This window comes from Rattus norvegicus, chromosome 5 (genome assembly GCF_021556685.1).
Source record: "Rattus norvegicus strain SHRSP/BbbUtx chromosome 5, alternate assembly SHRSP_T2T, whole genome shotgun sequence".
Taxonomy (NCBI): domain Eukaryota; kingdom Metazoa; phylum Chordata; class Mammalia; order Rodentia; family Muridae; genus Rattus; species Rattus norvegicus.
In genome coordinates this window covers 119,607,443-119,626,465 of record NC_141538.1, presented here as the reverse complement: position 1 = coordinate 119,626,465, position 19,023 = coordinate 119,607,443, and the positions used below count along the sequence as shown (strand labels likewise).

At 44.1% G+C, this 19,023-nt stretch overlaps 1 protein-coding gene and 1 long non-coding RNA gene across 9 annotated transcripts in view; both read left to right on the top strand.

Annotated features, from left to right (window-relative positions):
- Positions 1–471: 471 nt before the first annotated feature.
- The window catches only part of Dock7 (dedicator of cytokinesis 7), a 183,874-nt gene continuing 165,322 nt past the window's right edge, over positions 472–19,023 (top strand). For 6 of the 8 annotated variants that reach the window (XM_087549058.1, XM_087549057.1, XM_087549054.1 and 3 more), the window contains exon 1: positions 513–651. In XM_087549058.1, the coding sequence (XP_087405184.1) occupies positions 614–651 (38 nt within the window). In that variant the 5' untranslated portion in view covers positions 513–613. 8 annotated transcript variants of the gene reach the window in all.
- Positions 10,472–14,831, top strand: LOC148005934 (uncharacterized). The gene is made up of 2 exons (XR_015620990.1): positions 10,472–13,007; positions 14,752–14,831. It is a non-coding gene; the product is annotated as an uncharacterized LOC148005934 (long non-coding RNA).

Sequence of the window (19,023 nt, the reverse complement as noted above, 5' to 3'; positions counted from 1 at the left end):
ATCATGCGTGTAAGCTTGACTATGCACCACAAATCAGCGATTATCACATCACCTTTGTGGGAGAGTTCTTTCTACAAAGAAGAGCCTTTGTTTCTCCAGCTAGACTCCACTCACGAGGTCGGGGCGTGCAAGAAAGGTGCTTTAAACTGCCTGGAGTTGGGAGCTGCAGGAACCTAGCTCAGCCATTCCCGGCCGCAAGGCCCTTTCCATTTCCTAACCTTCCCTTTGGGGAAAGCCCAGCTCTGTGCGTGTTCGGCTGCCACGGCCCCCGTCGTGGGTCTTCCCGGTCGTGAAGGCAGGGCAGCGAAGGGTCGCGGCCCGCTTCCACGCCCAGCGTCCCATCGGCTCCTGACGGCTACTGCGGCCTTCCAGCCCGGCCTGCAGCCGGGATTGGCGCGAGGGGCGGAGGGGGGTGGCGGAGGCGGGGGCGGAGAGAAGTTTCTCCTGCGCGCCTCCTCGGCGCATTACGGTACCCTCGTTCCGGGCTCCAGCGGCCGGCCTAGCCTCGCGGTGGGGTCCGGAGAGCGGACAGGCGAGCGCGCGGGAGGGAGCGCGAGCTGGAGCGCGAGGAGGAGTAGTAGGAAGAGGCCGCCCGGCCCGCGCCGCCGCAGCCATGGCGGAGCGTCGCGCCTTCGCGCAGAAGATCAGCAGGTACGCGGTGGGGAGCCCGGCCGGGCCCCGGGGGTGGGAGGGTGGGTGTGGCGCGGCCCACGGGCCTTGCCGCGCGGTCCTGGGCCTGCAGCCTGCGCCTCGCCAGGCCCGCAGGGCGTGCGGCAGCTCGGCGGTTCTTTGTGTCCTCAGTCGCGTCCTCCCTGGCGCTCCACGCCCACGCCCCGGCTCCCGGCACCCCAACAAAAGGAACTGGCGAAGAGGCCACGGCGCACACTCTCGCACCTCTGTCGCCACCGCTGACAGCACCCCGGGCGCCCCGCCCGCCCCAGCGGCTCCGCACCCACGCCTGCACACGCACACTAAGGCCGCAGTGCAAAGTTGTGGGCTACGAGACATGGAAGCACCCCACTTACCCGTGGGCTTGGTGGGCACTCTTTCTCTGGCCCCAGAGGAAGATGGATGACCCGACCCGCACTGTGCTTTATGCGTGGGCCTGGCGTTCATATCCTAGGAGTAAGCCACCCACCCAGGATAAGGTTTCCCAGCAGTTTACCTCCCTGTCCAGATAAAAAAATGGAAGGATGTTTGTAGAATTTAACTATGGGATGTACTTATGGTTAAGGAACTATGCATTGTTTGTTTGTTTGTACCAATAAAGCCTTATTTCTACGATTTAGGATTAAAGAAAGGTAACATTCAGGTGAAATTTTTGATGGCTGTATATATTTCTGTGGTTCTGGATCTTTTTAGCTTGTTTCTATTTGTAGAAGGTTTTTGGATATGTCGGAAAAGAAGCTTTTATTAGCTTCCGGACCCCCACAATGTTAAGGCTTTTGGGACACCCCCCCCATTTAAAACTAACATCTCATTGCACCTCTGTCTTTGGCCAAGATCAGGTGTAAATGAGTTTTATTTTGAGTTTTAAAACATGGATTTCATTTTCTTCTTAAGAGATAAAAGAAGTTCTTAGGGACTATGGGTGCTCTTGGCAGACTAATATAAATTCCAATACTGAGTGTTTTTAAAATCAGGACCTTCACCAGGTTGTTGAAATTCTCTTGCATGTTAGTCGTCTCTTGTGAAAAAATGGCAGATACTGGTATCTAGCTTGTAGGATTGTTGTGAATTTTGAATGGTCATTTTTGTATAAAGTGCTTAATAGTGCATTGTCCATACTATAACGTTTGTAATTGGGATTGGAAAGTATGCCTTTTTTTTTTTTGTTTGTTTGTTTGTTTTTGGGTCTTAAGGCATGCCATTAAAGGACACATTTTGTACATTTCTTCCAAACAGATCTAGAGTTCACCTTTCACTAAGTAAGTACACCTTTGAGGGTAAAGTATGAAATACAGGCAGTGCCTCTTTTCCGTGAATGGAAATCAGATGAAACAGGACTAGCCTCAAGAAAGAAAATAGACTCTGTTGTGGAAAAGAGCCTCAAACTCAGGTCGGGAGAATCCTGGAAGTTACACAATTAGGGCAGGGGAATGAAGCCTGTGCTGTTGGAGGAGACATTCAGGTGGACATGCAGTGATGAGTGATTGACTGCCTGTGGGAAGAGAGGACGAGTGGGGCAGTGCAGCGTCCCTGCCACCGGCTTTCCAGCTGTGCAGCCAGCTGGAGGATGGACTGAGTCTCAGGTCCCTGTGCACAGGGGGAGGGGCTTTAAGAATGAGGAATACGGTTGGATGGAAGTGAGGATTCAGATTTAGACATCTTGGCTTTGAGGGCTCACATAGCGTTTAAATGTAAATGTATAGGATTTTTGGTACCAGCTTGAGGCATGGGAGAGACTGGGGATCTCGAATTCAGAATCATCAGGAAGTAGATTGTGAGTGAAGCCTGAGGAGCTGATAGGATTGTATTGAAACCCAAGGACAGAATGCTGAATGCAATTGGCAGTTATCTATTGCGAATGAGTACTGTCCTCCTTACTGAGTATCGTTAAATAATACTTCTGGAGAAATGAGAGCTGTGCTTTTAAGTTTCCTGCCAGCAGAAACACGGCACAGTGTTTCTGGGGATACTCTGGGTTGACAGCCTGGCCCCTGCTGCTCATTGAATAAACTTGAGCAAGTTACGTGATTCCGTTTTTGTTTGTCCTAAAAATGGTGACAACCCTAGAACTTTTCTCATAGGGTTGCTATGAGGTTAAAGAAACCAGTACCTCCAAAGTGCTCAGAATAAAGCCTTGTGCTATTTAGAATAGCAGCTATTTCATTTTTGCAATGTTTATGAAACGAGGCTTAAGACCTTTTCTTCAGAGCGACAGTCTTTTCCATAATATATGCATATATGAAATTCACTGCTCTGTAAAAACCTACTGCTGTGTGAAACATTAGGGGAAAAAAAAGATCAGGATGGTTTGGAAGTCTTTATAAAGAACCATCTAGTCAGCTTTTTCTGGCTGAGCTATTTTTTCAGCCTTTCCCATGGAAGGCCATTATCCTTTTCAGGCTGGGATGTGATTTTAGAAAGTTCTTTCTTCTTCTTTACCTGATTGGCTGGCTTACTTTAGCTCAGCTTTGTAAGGCCCCCTGCACTTTGCCCATATCAAGAAATCACCTCTTCTCTAATCTTTCTCCTTCTTGGGGACAAGGCTTGTACGTTTATGAAGTTTTAACTGATTTCTGATTAACGATGTAGGGTTTCATTTGGATCATTTTGTCCTGTGACCAGATATTCAGTAAGAGGATGGATATTGGTGTACATTTTTACCAGGTTCGTATCCTTATAACCTAGAGAGGCACACAGTGGAGGACAGAATATTGGTTTTGGCCACATTGCCCCGGTTGAAAGTCAGCCTACATGTCGCGGTAGCTAGGCAGTTCTGAACATTCCATCGGACCTCGTTTGGGTTTCCAGAAGCCCCCACCCACACAGTGGGGGTGAGGATTAAATGGCCGAACATCCTTGAGGTCCTTGAAAGGGAGCATGCAGGAAATGGTAGCTGTTGCTGCGTCGCCAGGGTATTACTTGCTAGTAGCAGTGCTGCTTTCCAGACGAGCGTTTAGACAGTGCTGGCATTGCCCAGATTGGCCTCAGACCAATTGATTGTACTTGCCACACTTCCCCCCCCCCCCCCCCCCCCCCGGAGCTGGGGACCGAACCCAGGGCCTTGTGCTTGCTAGGCAAGTGCTCTACCACTGAGCTAAATCCCCAACCTCCACACTTTTTATTTGTACTTTGGTGCAACACCTGTTTCACGGGATCCCCAGGTGTCACTGTTAACGTCACAGCTTTTATGCGCACGTTCTTGTTTCCCCATTTTTGATTAGCTGTAGTTTTTGCCGGGAAGCAGAAAATTAAGCTTTTGGTTTGTTTTTGTTGTGTTTTTTTGGGGGGTCAGGTGTGTGTTTGTTCGGTCAGGACCGAATGTAGTGTTATTTAATGGCTTGAGCTTGATGTCCTCTTACCTTTTAGTGATTGTGACTGTGTGAACCCAGTCTGGTTTTCTTCATATGTTACCAGCTGTACCGTCCACTTTTCTCTGTGGACTCAGATTTCCCTGATCTTTCTTTATTTTTCACCTTGTCCTTGATAATTCTTTTCCTTCATTCCTCCCTTCCTTTTTTTTTTTTTTTTGTTGTTGTGCTAGAATTGAACCTGGCCAATCCCTTACCCCACTAATTGTTAGTGCTCAGTGCCTAGTTTCTTTGTACCTTCTAAGCCACATGTTGGAGGGAGACCAGAACAGTTCAGTTTCCTTTTATTACCATCTTCCTTCACAAGAGATTACTCCAGATTCCCCTCTCCTGTTACAGAGACAGGGTCTCCCTGTGTAGCCAGGCTGGCTTCAGACTCTGGTCATCCTGTCTTAGACACCGATGTGCTAGGCACATCTTGAAGCCTATTTCTTACCACTTTCCTCAGAACCTTGGCTCTACACTTTGCCTTCCCATTCTAACATTTATATCCCTTTTAAGAGACCTTTCTTTTCTGTCATAAGACTAATGCCAGTGTCAGTTGTAAAACACAGACCTATTGAGTTGTCTACACTCCTAGCTGCCACCAACTACGGGTGTTTCTAGTCCCTGTTCTCTCAGGTATGTGCCATCATCATGACTACTTCCTGCTTTGTCTCAGGAATGGGTAGCTTTGTGTTTCTTTAACCCTTGACCCTTCCCTTTGCCTTAGCATTGATTTCAGGGGCTATGCCCCTCTCCCAGTTTCTCATCTTTGCCCCTCCAATTCACCATAAGTTAAGAGAATGAACTTCAGTTACAATAATGAGTAAGCCTTTCAGTCTGATTTTGGGATAAGAAACAAAAAAGGCAAACAATAAGATACTGCTAGATCAGGTCTTGACTGTTCAAGTCCGGTACCTTGTGGTCGCTTGACTGCCACCTCAGTGCGGCCTCCAAGTATGTGTCAACACTTCCCTAGGCAATCACGGACCCAGGCTCTCTGCACTCTTACTCTCACGTGCTACAGGCTCCCTGCCACACAGCTTTCAATAAGAGTACAGTTTTCTGTCAGAGGGAACTCCAAAGGTTTGCTTGTGTTTTAAGGTTCTCTGTAATCTGATCTCTCTCTTGTTGACTCATTCTTTAGATTACACCTTGTTCTCTGGTCAGAGGTGCTTTCACTGTACCCTACCATTAACTATTCCATTGTTTTCATTTGTAATTTATATTCCTTTCATACTTCCTCGAGAAATAGCAAGTATAATTTAAAAATTAAAAACCAATGAGGCAGATAGAGCTTACCCATCCCCAGGTGCTCCCAGTGCACTGTGCGGAGGGGGAGGGACGGCCTGTACTTCCTGTTTTGGTCTTTTCATCTGTGGATGCATTTCTAAGCAATAGAGGTTTTCTTCTCTAAAGAAGGTATTTGAATCGTATTATGTTGCTTGTTTCCTTTATTCTCTTTTGCTAAAATTTATATTGTGAAGTTCATTTTTTTTGTGGTTTTGTAGAGTTTTATTGTGTAAGTATGCCATGACGCAGTTTCTGATTTCTAGACAGTATGTTTATGCTGGGACCGTCGATGCTTACGTTTCTCTAGAGCAGTGGTTCTCAACCTTCCTAATGCTGCAACCCTTCCATACAGTTCCTCGTGTTGTGGTGACCCCAACCGTAAGATTATTTCATTTGTTACTTCAGAACTGTATTTTTGCCACTTTTATGAATCATAATGCTATGCAGGATATCTGCTGTGCCACGCCTGAGAACTACTGCTCCCGGGGATGGTCAACTCTGGAATTCCTGGCTGAAGTATGCTGTCATTTGTGGCAGTTTTACTTATCAGGCTCAGGCGAGGCGAAGCTGTTCTTTAAAGTGATTTTTGCCCTATAACAGTGTTGCTTTAGACATGATTGCTGCTCCTTGGTGCTGCCCAGTTTTGCAGTATAATGCAAATGTGTTGGATTGTCAGTGTACTGGATTCATGATGCTAGCTCACAGTAAAGTTTTAATTTTTATTTACTGAATTATTAATGAAGCTGAACTCTGCTTTGTGTGTTTATTGATTATTGAAATGCCCTGTTTTGTAAATTGCCTAGTTAAATCTTTGTGGCCATCCCCTCCCATTTTTTTCCTTTGTGATTTTGTGTATTTCACATACAGTCAATGTATTAATCATGTATTATTCGGATGGTGCTTCCCCCACTATGGCTTATTTTTCATCCTTTCTAGAGAAAGTTTTGAAAAGTTAGTTCAGTTTTAAGTTAGTGCTTACACTCTGTGGGTTTGCTATGGCTATTACTTTGCTTGTTTTTGTCTTTGCTGAGAGATGTTTTCTTTTTTTTTTCCCTAAAATTAATGTATTTTATTTATATGAGTACATTATACACTGTAGCCATCTTCAGATCCCATTACAGATGGTTGTGAGCCACCATGTGACTGCTGGGAATTGAACTCAGGACCTCTGGAAGAGCAGTCAATGCTCTTAACCACTGAGCCATCTCTCCAGCCCTTTTTTTTCTTTACATTTCTTCTCTTTTCTTTCTAGAAATTCTTTTAGACTTCCTCCCCTAGAAACAGAGGCTAAGGATGAGAATTCAGGCTTTGTTTGGGAAATATAATCCCAGGAACAAGAGAAAGTAGGGTGAGGCTCAGAAAGGTAAGAAGTGATGGAAGGTGGAGGCACATCTTCACAAAGACCTGGAGAGAGAGAGAGAGAGAGAGAGAGAGAGAGAGAGAGAGAGAGAGAGAGAGAGAGAGAGCGCGAGAGAGAGAGAGAGCGAGCGAGTGCGAGAGCGCGAGACCGAGCGTGCGTGTGTGTGTGTGTGTGCACTTGGCAGATGTGCTTGTTGGCCACAGAGTGTGCACAGAGAAAGAGCTCCTAGATCAGTAGAGCATTTTGTAGAGGGAGGGCACTTACTTACTCCTGTTCTAGGCACCTCAGCGTCCCAGTCAGTCCTGCTCTGTGCTGTTGAGTCATGTGGGCTTTCTGGCAGCCACTTTCCATATCTTGTTACTTTTTCACTGGCTTTATTTTTTAAACCAAGGGAATTTTTAAAATGGAATTACAGAAGCTCAAATGAAATCCATTCAGGGAAACAAAGAAGTGCTCACTTTGTTAGTTGATGATTTTGGATTAGGTGATGCAAATGTTGGCAGTAGGGCTGCTGTCTTTGTATCTCAGATTTTACACAAAACCAAAACCAAAACAGTTGCGGTGAGATTCGGCAGCTCTGTAGGCTCAGCTCCTATCCGGAGCTCAGTCATCTGTCTGCTTCAGGTGGATGTACTTCCCTGAACCAATTGCAGTGTTCAGGGATGTAGAAGAGTCTAGTCAGTCCTCGGGTCTTTGCCTTTCCCTGACTTGGAGGGAGTGTAATGAGATCAGCCCCACTTGGGTCTCAAGGAGTACATTCATTACCAAACAGGGTTTCTAAAGAGGGGAAGGAAGGTAAGAGTGCTGGCCATATACTAAGTGGCAGATTCTCTTCAGAGTTAATTTGGGGGAAGGGGGGATGGCTCAGTCTGTGAAGTACTTGTTCTGCTGGCACAAGAACCCACGTTTGGTCTCCAGAACCCACATAAATAAGCCATGCATAGTAGCATGCATATGTAACCCCAATGCTGGGGAATTAGAGACAGTTTGATCCCTGGGGCTCTCTGGCCAGCCAGTATAGCTTAATCAGGGATCTTCAAATCTGTGAGAAACCCCATCTTATACAACAAGGTGGATGGTACCTGAGAAATGACACCCAGGGTTGACCTTTGACCTCCACAGGAACACATGTATAAACACTTTCAGACATACAAATACATTCACACACACACAACATAAAATCAATCATTTTATTTATTCTCCCCCCCACTGTGTGTTTGTGTGTGTGTCTTATATTTTGTCTATCTATGTGCATGTGTGGAGGCCAGAGGTTACTGTCGGGCTTTGTTCTCAATTGCTCTCCATCCTTTATTCTCTCTAAACCCTCCCATACACCTCTTCTTGCCCTCTTTCAAATTCATGGTTTCTCTTTTTCATTAACTGTCATTACAAACATGCATGCATATTTGTAAATAAATACGTGCTCAGTCTGTATAATGTCACTTGTTTGTCTGTTTTCAGGGCTGCCCATTTGGGTTTGGATAGTTGATTGGTGTGGCCTTCCCTGGGGAAGACTTTCTCCCACTCTTGGCATTCCTTAGTTGTGTAGTTCTTTGTGTAGGGTTGAGGTGTCATGAGCTTTCTCCGTCTTTTACTGTCCTTGTTCACCTTATGTTCAGGTAGTCGTGTTGGGGAGACTTTATGGGTGTAGCTTTTGACATACCTAAGAAACATAATCTTACAACAAACTGAAGACACACCCAGCTTTTTAGGTGGGTACTGGGGTCAAACTCAGGTTCTTGTGTGGCAAGCATTTTGTGTGTGTTTCTTTTTATTATTAATTAACTTTCATTTTATATGAATTGGTGTTTTTGCCTGCATTTATGTATGCCTGTATGAAGGTGTTAGATTTTGGAATTGTGAGCTGCCATGTGGATGCTGGAATTGAACCTGGGTCCTCTGGAAGAGCAATCGATGCTCTAGCCGCTGAACCATTTCTCCAGCCCTGCAGCAAGCATTTAATGATTGTGCTGATGTCTAGCAGCCTTGCTGTCTTGTGATGTGTGCTTTCATTGTTAGTCAGATGGTGTCCTGTCACCAAGGCTTCTCGAAATCTGCCCATTTTTACCATCTTTTCCCTTTCCTCACAAAATAACTCCAGTATTTGGTTCTACTTGGTGGTGGGAAATGGTCTTTACGACCACCTGTAACTTGTGTTCGGCTGGCCTCAGGGAGATAGATCTTTTGCCAGTGTAATCCATCCTGAGAGCATTTCTTCCCTCTTTCTTCTTTCTGACTGAGTCATGGAGAAAGCGTTTTTATCTTCATCTCGCAGCCAGTAAGGGACAGCTCAGGCTCAGCCTGTGCCAGCATAACAGGTGGGTTCCGTGGGCAGACCTGTTTCCCAGTGGTTTGGGATTTTGATAAGGGGACTGTCACTATAGCAGTCTCCCCTGGGAATGTAGTATAGAGTGCAGGCAAGTTCTCCATACCCATTATGTCTCATGGCTCCTTCATTCTCTTCCACTAAGGCTGGTTTATAATTTAGGGCTGGGGACTTAGGGTTTGCCTCCTGAGAACGGCAGCCTCGTGTTGTAGGTCTGACTGGAGTGGTTTCCCTTCTGTTCTTCTGCACACTTGCTTTTCCCCTCCCCGTTTCATTGGTTAGAACCTCCAGCATTATGCTGAGCCAGCAGAAACCCTCACCTCTTCATGATCTAAGGAAAAGAATGTTCAGATTTTCACAATGGAGTTTTTTGTTTGTTTTGTTTTTTCAGAAAGAATTTTACTATACAGACAAGGCTAGCATTGAACTCCTAGGGATCCCCCTGCCTCTGCTTCCTGAGTGCTTGATTAAAGGTGTGCACCACCATTGCTGACTACAAGTATGCTATGAATTATAGTCGAATACTGTAGGAAAGGATAGGACAGCACGCAGGCTTGAGAAGCATTTAAAAGTTAGAATAAGCCAGGCTAGGTGGCTTGTGCTTGTATCCCCAGCACACTGGAGCTGGGGTAGGAAGATCTCATGAGTTTGATGCCAGAGGGATTCTAGGCCAGCCTGGGTTACAGAGGGAGATCTTAAAAAATTAGGAAAACAAAACCAAAAAACTTTGAATAAACCAGGATTTATCAACTAATGTATCTAACTTAAACACTATAATTTATATGCTTGTAGGCAAGATGATTCTTAAGACTCAAGAAATGGGTTAAATTAAAGATTCTTTTTGAGGAGGAGGAGGACTGGCTTTTTACTGTAGACTTCTTTTCCCTCCTGTTGCCACATGTTAATTTTAAGTCAGCCCCAACATTCACAGGTGCTTTTTTTTTTTGTTTTGTTTTCCTTTCTGTATTCTAATTTAAGATGTTCTATAAAGTGGGGAACAGTGTTGTTACTGTGTGTTAGTAGAGGAAATTAAGACATACTGAAATGCCCTATAAAAATCATTGTGTTGGAGACATGCTTATCTTTTTAACATAGTACCTTGTAAGGCTTTGACACGTAGTGTCCTGAAGTCACCCAGCAGAAGGACTCTCTCTGTCCTGTTTACATCCTAGCCTGGTCCATCCTAAAGACTTTAGACAAGTTCACATAAAAGTAACCCAAAGACAGTGTCTTAGAGTTCTGTTCAGCGTTCAGGAAAGACATGAGATAGATTGTAACAATGGTGGCTGTCACTGGAGTGCTCTGTTAATCTGTTAGTTTTTGGAATGTCTTATAGCCAACTTTCTTGGACCCACCAGTGGTATAAATAAGACATGGAGGCTGCTAATAAAGTTTAAAGCTTTGGCCTTTTACTGGTGCAGTTTCTCAGTTAACTCATCTAACTTAACCCATCTAGCCTGCTATCTGCCACGGGACTAACTCTATACCTCTTTGCTTCTGCTCTATTCTGGTCCGTGACTGTTCCCCTCCATGTTGGCTTTTGATTTTCCTTCTTCCTGCATCACTCCCCTGCCTGGAAGTTCCACCCTCTACTTCCTGCTTCACTATTGGCCATCAGGTCTTTGTCAGTGGCGAGACAACCTCTGACACATTTCTAGATTGCCTTTAGGCAGGTAAGGAAGGACAAATATTTACAACATAGAAAATCTGGTGATAGGCCTTATAAATGACAGCACCAGAATCCTGCCAGCACATAATTTTCTGCGGAATTAACAGTTCAGAATACGGAGAGGGATACCTTCACACAGTGTGAAGAAAGGCTATCCCAGCAGTGTTCCTGTTTATCTGTTAGTTTGTACATTAGGCATTTTTCACTGTCTTTACCTGAGTTGTTGAGTGAAGTTTGGGCAAATAGAGAAACAATTAACATGAACTATAACCAGAATTGTTTGCTTTTGGAAACTTGGTTCCATGGAAGTGTGTGCAGGTGGTGTGTGTCTTTATCTATAATATATACTATATTTACATCATATAGCTGTGTTATGTACACATCTCTCTCTCTCTCTCTCTCTCACACACACACACACACACACACACACACACACACACACGTGTGTGTGTGACTTTTTTCTTTTGGAGGCAATGCCTTACACTGTAGTTCAAGCAGCCGGGAACTTATGGCAATCCACCTGCCTCAACTTTTTTATTTTTTTTTTTGGAAGATAATTTTATAATTATATTTATGTACAGAAAACTTAAGTGTACATTTAACCCAGCTTAGTGGCGAGTTCTTTAGCCTTTGCCTTTTCCAGCTTGGCAATGCGAGCCACAGACTTAGAACCCAGGACATTGCTTCCCCAGTGGCGGTGGATCTCGTCATATCTGTCATTATGATTGGTCCTAATAGCTTCCACCAGCTTAGCCAGAGCACCCTTGTCTTCTGAGTTAACCTGTGTGAAGGCAACAGTGGTGCATGTCTTCCTGTGGACCAGGAGCCCCAGCCTGGCCTTTCCCTTGATGATGCAGTAGGGCACCCCCATCTTTCAACAAAGGGCAGGCAGGAAAACCACCAGCTCAATGGGGTCTACATCATGGGCAATCACCACCAGCTGAGCCTTCTTGTCCTCCACCAAGGTGGTGACTATATTGACCCCTGCTCGGAGGACAGGTGGTCTCTCAGTTGGGACGTTCCCTTTGCTAGCAGCTTTCTTCTCAGCGCGGGCCAGCAGCCTCTGCTTCTTCTCTTGCTTTGTCTCTGGCCTGTACTTGTGAGCAAGCTTAGCAGCTGAGTCGCTGTTTGCCTGTCCAGGGCCTGGGTGAACTGTTTGATGGCAGGAGGTACTGTGAGCTGCTTATAAAGGATGGCTCTGCCACTGCAGCCTGATGTAGCGGGGCCATTTGACGAAGCACTCGAGATCTCTTTTGGGCTGGATGTCCTGCCCAATGCCGAAGTTCTTAGGCCTTTTCTCAAACAAAGGATTGACCACCTTTTTGGCCTCTTGTTTCTTGACCACGGCGGGGGCCGGGGCCACCTTCTTCCCCTTGGCCTTCTTTCCTTTGGGCATCTTGCTCGGCTGGAGGAGAGAGCCTGATTCAACTTTTAAAGTGCTGAAATGACAGCTGTTTATAGCTAGGCCTATTATAGGTTTGAACTTAAACCCTGTCTCTATCATTTTTTTTTTTTTTTTGTTTCTTTTTTTTCGGAGCTGGGGACCGAACCCAGGGCCTTGCGCTTCCTAGGTAAGCGCTCTACCACTGAGCTAAATCCCCAGCCCCTCTCTATCATTTTTAATGCTAGGCCTGTTATTTTATAGTTTCTAAACCTATTTTTCCCATGAGATAATTTGTTTCAGAAAATGTGGAAATATGAGAGGCCCAAAAGAAAGACAAAAGTAACCCATACTTCTCCATTTAGGAAAAAATGTCTGCAGAAGCGTTCTAGTGAGAATGTTGGGGACACAGAAGCAGCCTGATGGTCACTGATAGGCTTGTTACATGCACTTCAGTTCACCCACAGAATGGACGTAGAGTGGGTTAGCCGAGTAGCTTAGCTGTGGACTCTCTATGCTCACATCTTTCACCATTGCTAGTTAGCTGCGTAGCCATAATGACCCTGAGAGTGTAGTGCTTGCTCCATGGGGTGTCCCTGAATAGTGAGTGTAACGTTTAATGTGACACTCTGCAAGTGCTTGACAGGTGTTGTTCAAATTACTAATTTTATGTGCTGATTGGGAAATATTTCCAAATATAACTTATGAAGAAAAGATAGTAAATAAAATGCATATACACCTAAAAATAAAGATTTGCTCTTTCTCTTTTTTGTGTATAAAGTATATCCATGAGGGTATTAAATGGATAAGCACTTACATTTGAGGGATTTCACTGTGGATTTGGAAATAGTGATGAGAGAGATAATTTTTAAAAAGATTTCTTTACTAATGTATGCGAGTGCACTGTGGCTGTCTTCAGACACTCCGGAGGAGGGCTTCGGATCCTAATACAGATGGTTGTGAGCCACCATGTGGTTGCTGGGAATTGAACTCAGGACCTCTGCAAGAGCAGTCAGTGCTCTTAACCACTGAGCCATCTCTCCAGCCCCGAGACACATTTTTTTTTTTTAAAGAAAAACTTGTAAGTGAATTTTTAATGAATGCATGTATCTTTTATATATTTTGTTCTAATGATATTTTTCTTATGCCAGTGTTTTGTTGTTTTTTCTCTTTCTTGCAAAATCTTATTGCCTTTGTTTCCACAGTAACTCCCTGAAACCAGCCTTTTGCTGATATACTAAAGATAGAAATTATTTTGTGATAAGTAAACAGATTACATATCTAAAATTATTTAAAAATTTTTACATTAAATCAGAGTGTTGTAGTAAATGTTAGCTTTTAAGAAATCCTCTTTGGTATGTAATTGAGGTCAACCAGGCTTTGAAAGAGATGAGTGAATGTTTAGACCCTGATGAAGACAGATTGTCCCCAGCAAATGCCACTCTAGAGTGATAGCAGAGGCAGTCCCTGTCTCAGATGAATTTAGCCATCTGCACTCATAGACTGGTTTACTAATCTGGAGCTCTGGAGTCTTATAAGGCTAGGCACTCTCCAAATTCCCGCACACTATTTACTTCCTTTCTCTATCCCACACTGTCTTGGGCCGTGGGCTGAGGCTGGGGGTTGGCTTCCACCCTCAGGGAGCCCCACCAGCTGTTCCTTTCTAGCCTAACATCAGTGATTACCTGCTTTTGAGGGAAGGAACTAGGAATTTTGTTCTCTGTTCTTACTTCTCCTTTCAGCTCTTGAGCATTTTCTAAGCACTCTGTATTACTGTATTACTGTATTACTGTATTACTGTATTACTGCGGACTCTTCTGGAAGGGGTTAGCCTAAGTAAGATGGAGTTCTGGCTTTTGTCAGGCTTTTCTTCCTGTTAGGAGCCAATTGTAATTGTAGCCACTATAGTAGTATTCACTTACCACAAAAGGATAGTTCTTTCAAAACAATCAAATTATTTAATGTGTTTTGAGTGCTTTAGTATTACTTTATATGCATGAATGTCTGTGTACCATGTGCATGCCTGGGACCTCTAAAGGACTGAGGAGGGCGTTGGGTCCTCTGGAACTGGAGCTAACACAGGGATGTGAGCCACCATGTGTGTACTGGGAATAAAACCTGGGTCCTCTGCAGTAGCAGCTAGTGCTCTTAACCACCGAGCCATCTCTTTAGTCCCAGTAAAATAGTTTTGGATAGGAAAATGTCAACACAATTAGAGAATATGTATTTTTAATAACTCGTTTTGAAATATTTATACAAAATAGGGGATAAATGGCATGCACAGAGTCAGTCGTATCAGTTACTTGGTGTTGCCAAGACAGAAACAATTGTGGGAATGTTTTTTCACTCAGCCATTCAGAGGTTTGAAGTCTGTCAGCAGGAATGGCGTAGTGAAGTGGCTTAGTCTAAGGTGTTGGAAATGTGCCATGGCTGGACCTCCAGAGGCCCGCATCTAGTGACTTCCTCCCACCAGCAAGACTCTACCCTTTAAAGCTTCAGAATAGTGCCACAGCTGGGGCTTGGTGTTGAAGGCAGGAGCCTGTGCAGCACATTTCAGATTCCCGCCATTACAGTGAGTCCTCAGCGACTCTGAAGCTATTACTGAAGGAAAAGACACCAAGGCTGGAGAGATGGCTCAGTGGTTAAGAGCACTGACTACTCTTCCAGAGGTCCTGAGTTCAATTCCCAGCAACCACATGGTAGCTCACAGCCATCTGTAATGGGATCCGATGCCCTCTTCTGGTGTGCATGAAGACAGCTACAGTGTTGTACTCAAATAAAAAGTGAATAAATAAAAAATATTAAAAAAAAAAAAGAGAGTCACCATGTCATGCTCGAGAAACCAGACTCTTGATACTGCACTGAATGTTTCTCCGCCATGTTTCTATCCTTAGCTCTTGCGTACTGCTATGCCAGAGGAACTTGCTCTGTGATTTTTCTTATGCTTCTGCCAAAGAAAATGTTTATAGTCATAGGCCTTCCCTATGGCTTGAATCAAGCTCTTTGCAGTTAAAAGAAGGTTTTTCTTCTCTATTGGTATGCTGCCACCCTGATTAATTTACTCCCTTGTTTGGTCTTGTCTTTTGTAGCCTGCATTTCCTTGCATGTATAGGATGCATGGTATCAGTGGTTTAACAATATAATGACTTCATCTGTCAATGAGTGTCATGCCAAGACAAGCAGAGCCAAGAAGAATGGAGAAAGATTTATTATCTGCAGCAGGCAAGGAGAACATGAAATTTATTTCCTAAATTTTGCCTTTGTTGAGCAAATGTGGATTTTTTTTTTTCTAGAGCCTGTATGTACTCATGTAAACCAGGCTTTTAGGGGTGAGTGCATTCCTGAGCATGCGCAGTGAAGGAAGGTGTTCTGAGCATGCTCAGTGAAGGAAGGTGTTCTGAGCATGCTCAATGAAGGAAGGTGTTCTGAGCATGCTCAGTGAAGGAAGGTGTTCTGAGCATGCTCTTTAGTTAGAGATCATAGTTCAAAGACAGCTGTGATAGTCTTGACTGTCAACTTGATTGGATTAATAGGCCTAGGTAGTTAGTGAAGCACACCTGGGCCAGCCTTGGAGGGCATCTCTAGAGAAGCGTAGATCATGAGGGTTTTGACATAATGAGATTAATTTTCTTGATGGATCCATAATATGATGGTGTAATTGGGAGGTGATGATAGGAAATGGGGACTAATTAGGGGAAATAGTGCACAGGGAGCCTCCCTGGGGGCTATGTCTTGCTTTGGCCTCTTCATGTCTGTTTCTTCTGTTTCCTGTTCACCTTGAAGAAGCTTCTGTGCCATACACCTCTGCCACCATGATGTTTTGCCAACCACATGGGACCAAATGATCATGTACTGAACTCTTTGAAACTGTAAGCCCAAATAAAAATTTCTGGGTACTGCAGAGATAGCTTGGTTGGTTAAGTTCTAGCCACACAAGCACAAGAAAGTAAACTAGGTCTCCAGCACCAACACACAAAGTTCGATGGAAGCGGAATGTACTTTGAATCCTAGTGCTGGGGAGACAGAGACAGGCAGACTCTTGGGATTTGCTAGTTGGCCAGCTTAGCAAGCAGACCTGTTCTAGGCCATTGAGAGACCCTGTTTCAAAAAACAAGGCAGACTACACCTGAAGTTGTCATATGGCCTGTTTTCATGTGCATTCCTGAGTGTGTCTCCACTCATGTGCCCTTGTACACACACATACATACACATACACACACATACGCATGCACACACATGCCCACACATGCCCATGTGTGCATATAGACACATAAACACACACATTGGACATTTGGGGTCCGTGACACAAAACTGACTAGTTCAATGGTGGCTACATTTTTGGACGTGCTTAGCCAATGTCAATGGAATACATATTGAAGTGTTAAAATACAGGATACACTTTTGGGCATGCTAAACTTTCTTACAAAATTATAGCTTAAAAAACGGGAAAAGAATACTTTGAAAGTGTATATAATATAGGAGTTTACCCAAAGATGTCAGCCTTGCTTAGTGGCAAGTATTTTCTAGACACATTTCATTCCTTATTCTTAAACTGCTTACGGCAGCCAGTGGTCTGCATCTTCATAGTAGTTGTGTGAATCCTGTTAGTGCTGATACACAATAGTTGTACTGCCAGGAATAGTTGGGTGCCCTACCTTGAGTTTTCTCGTGTTTTACTACAGCATTTTAAAGCATTATTTGATTATGACATAAACCACGAATTAAATCAGTGATATTTCCAGCTCAAATAGCCCAGAAAAATATAGGCTTAATATCCTGGGGAATCTAGTCCAAAACATAGATAGCTAAGCAAAGAGGTCAACTAGAAGAATAAGACACAAAGGATACTTATGGTTGTGTCTTAAAATACAGTTGCAATAAATTCATTTTGGGATTCTGGCTAATGTACAAAAGAGTGTAACTATTCAGAGAGTGAAAAAGCTAGAGAAGTGGAGAGAACATTGAGAAGGTAGGTCTCCTTCCTTTAGCTTCAGCGTGAACTTTAGTAATACACGTGGTTTGTATGTCATGGTGATTCTGGTATGATGAATCCAGGCACCTTGTAACTCAAAGGAAGAGTGAACAGTGTAAGGAACATAATACCTCTGTCCTCCCAGTATTTAAACATACCTAATCCATGGTTTATAGGATACAGTTATAATCCCATAGGAGATGGAGGTTAATAGGCTTATATACACCTATTAAGAGTTGATATCAGGGGTTGGGGATTTAGCTCAGTGGTAGAGCGCTTGCCTAGCAAGTGCAAGGCCCTGGGTTCAATCCCCAGCTCTGAAAAAAAGAAAAAGGAAAAAAAAAAGAGTTGATATCATCTTCCTCAGTTGATTATATTTTATTACCTGCTAATCTGCATGCTAAGGTGCACTTTCAGAACATGTTTTCTGTGGAAGGACCTTCCACATTTTAGGAAGGACCTTTAGCTTCTGTCTGGGAAGCTCTGATGTGTAGGGCACAGCAACAGATAGAAGCCACAACCAAGTTCTGTGAGCCTTTCCACAGCTGACCAGTGTAGCCTTTAACGTTAGAACTGGCTCTTACAGTTTATCGGATGACAGAGTCTCCATGCTACATGTAACTTCATTATATTTCTCACATGGTGTGTCTGTGTGATGCATGTGTCTGTGTGACTCATGTGGGAGTGTGGAAGTCAGACGACAGGGAACTTTGTGGAATCAGTTTCTCTCCTTCCACCTTCATGTGCAGTCCAAGGATAAAACTCTGGTTACCTGGCCTGAGTAACAAACACTTCGGTAGGCTGAGCCATCTCTCTGTCCCACCCTACACTATTCTTAAAACAAGAGGCTAAAACAACTGTTATTTTAGGCAGATCTGGGTAATTCTTTTAAAAGTCCTCTTACAATTTAAGCTTTTTCTGTTTTGCAAAGGAAAGCTTACATTTAACCAGCAACAATATTGACAAAAACTAAGTGATAAATGTGAAGTCTTCTCAGTAGCCTGACTCTAAATACATTTGTTGATAATTTCCAGGTAGTGTGCTTCTGGTTTGTGTTTCCATTTCTCTAATAGAGCTACTGGATATTAACTATCCTTTTGACAGTACACGTATGGATCTATTACTTCGGCTATGATGTTCTTTTGATTTGGGGGTTTTGTTACCCCAAGAATCTACCTGTAAAGAGTTTCCATTCCAGGATGAGTTGGACTGTGGGTAAATTCAGTGACCACTTTAAGCACGTGTCTTAGTTACTTTCTACTTCTGTGAAGAGACACCATGACCAAGGCAGCTTGTAAAAGGAAATGCTTACTGGGGGCCTGTTTCCCATGTTAGTTCATGATCATCATGTGGATAGTATGGTGGAGGTGGGCAGGATGGTGCTGGTGCGCTAGCTGAGAGCTTACATCCTGATCTGTAGGATGGAGGGTACAGTACTAGGAATAGTGTGGGCTTTTGAAACCTCATAGCTCACCCCCAGTGACACACCTCCTCAAATAAGGACGTACCTCCTAATCCTTCCCAAACAGTTCTACCTGGGGACCAAGCATTCAAACACAGAGCCTGTGGGGACCATTCACATTCAAACAACCATGTTAATATAACCCCAGCATCTTTCTGGGAACCAGGCCTTTGTTGCTTAGGAATCTGGGTTGTGCATCAAACAGGAGATCTTGACCCTGTTATTACTCAATTGAAAGAGGGAATATAAGGAGTCAGCTTGGCCACTACCTTCTGTCTCTGAAGAGTCTGGACAGCCCCTCTTTCATTGTCCCCTCTTCATCAGAATGCACAATGAGTTCCTCCAGCTATACTGGTGGCCAGAGAGTCCCACATTGGGAAATAAGGCGTACTCTCTGAAGATGGCTTCTTCCTTCTGGGACATCTAAAGTGGACTGGAGGATGACAGCCCTGATAGCAACTTGCTTTCTCATTTCCTTCCAACTCAGTCACATCTTTGCTGGTCAGACCTTAAAGACAGTCTTCACCAGACGAAAGAATTT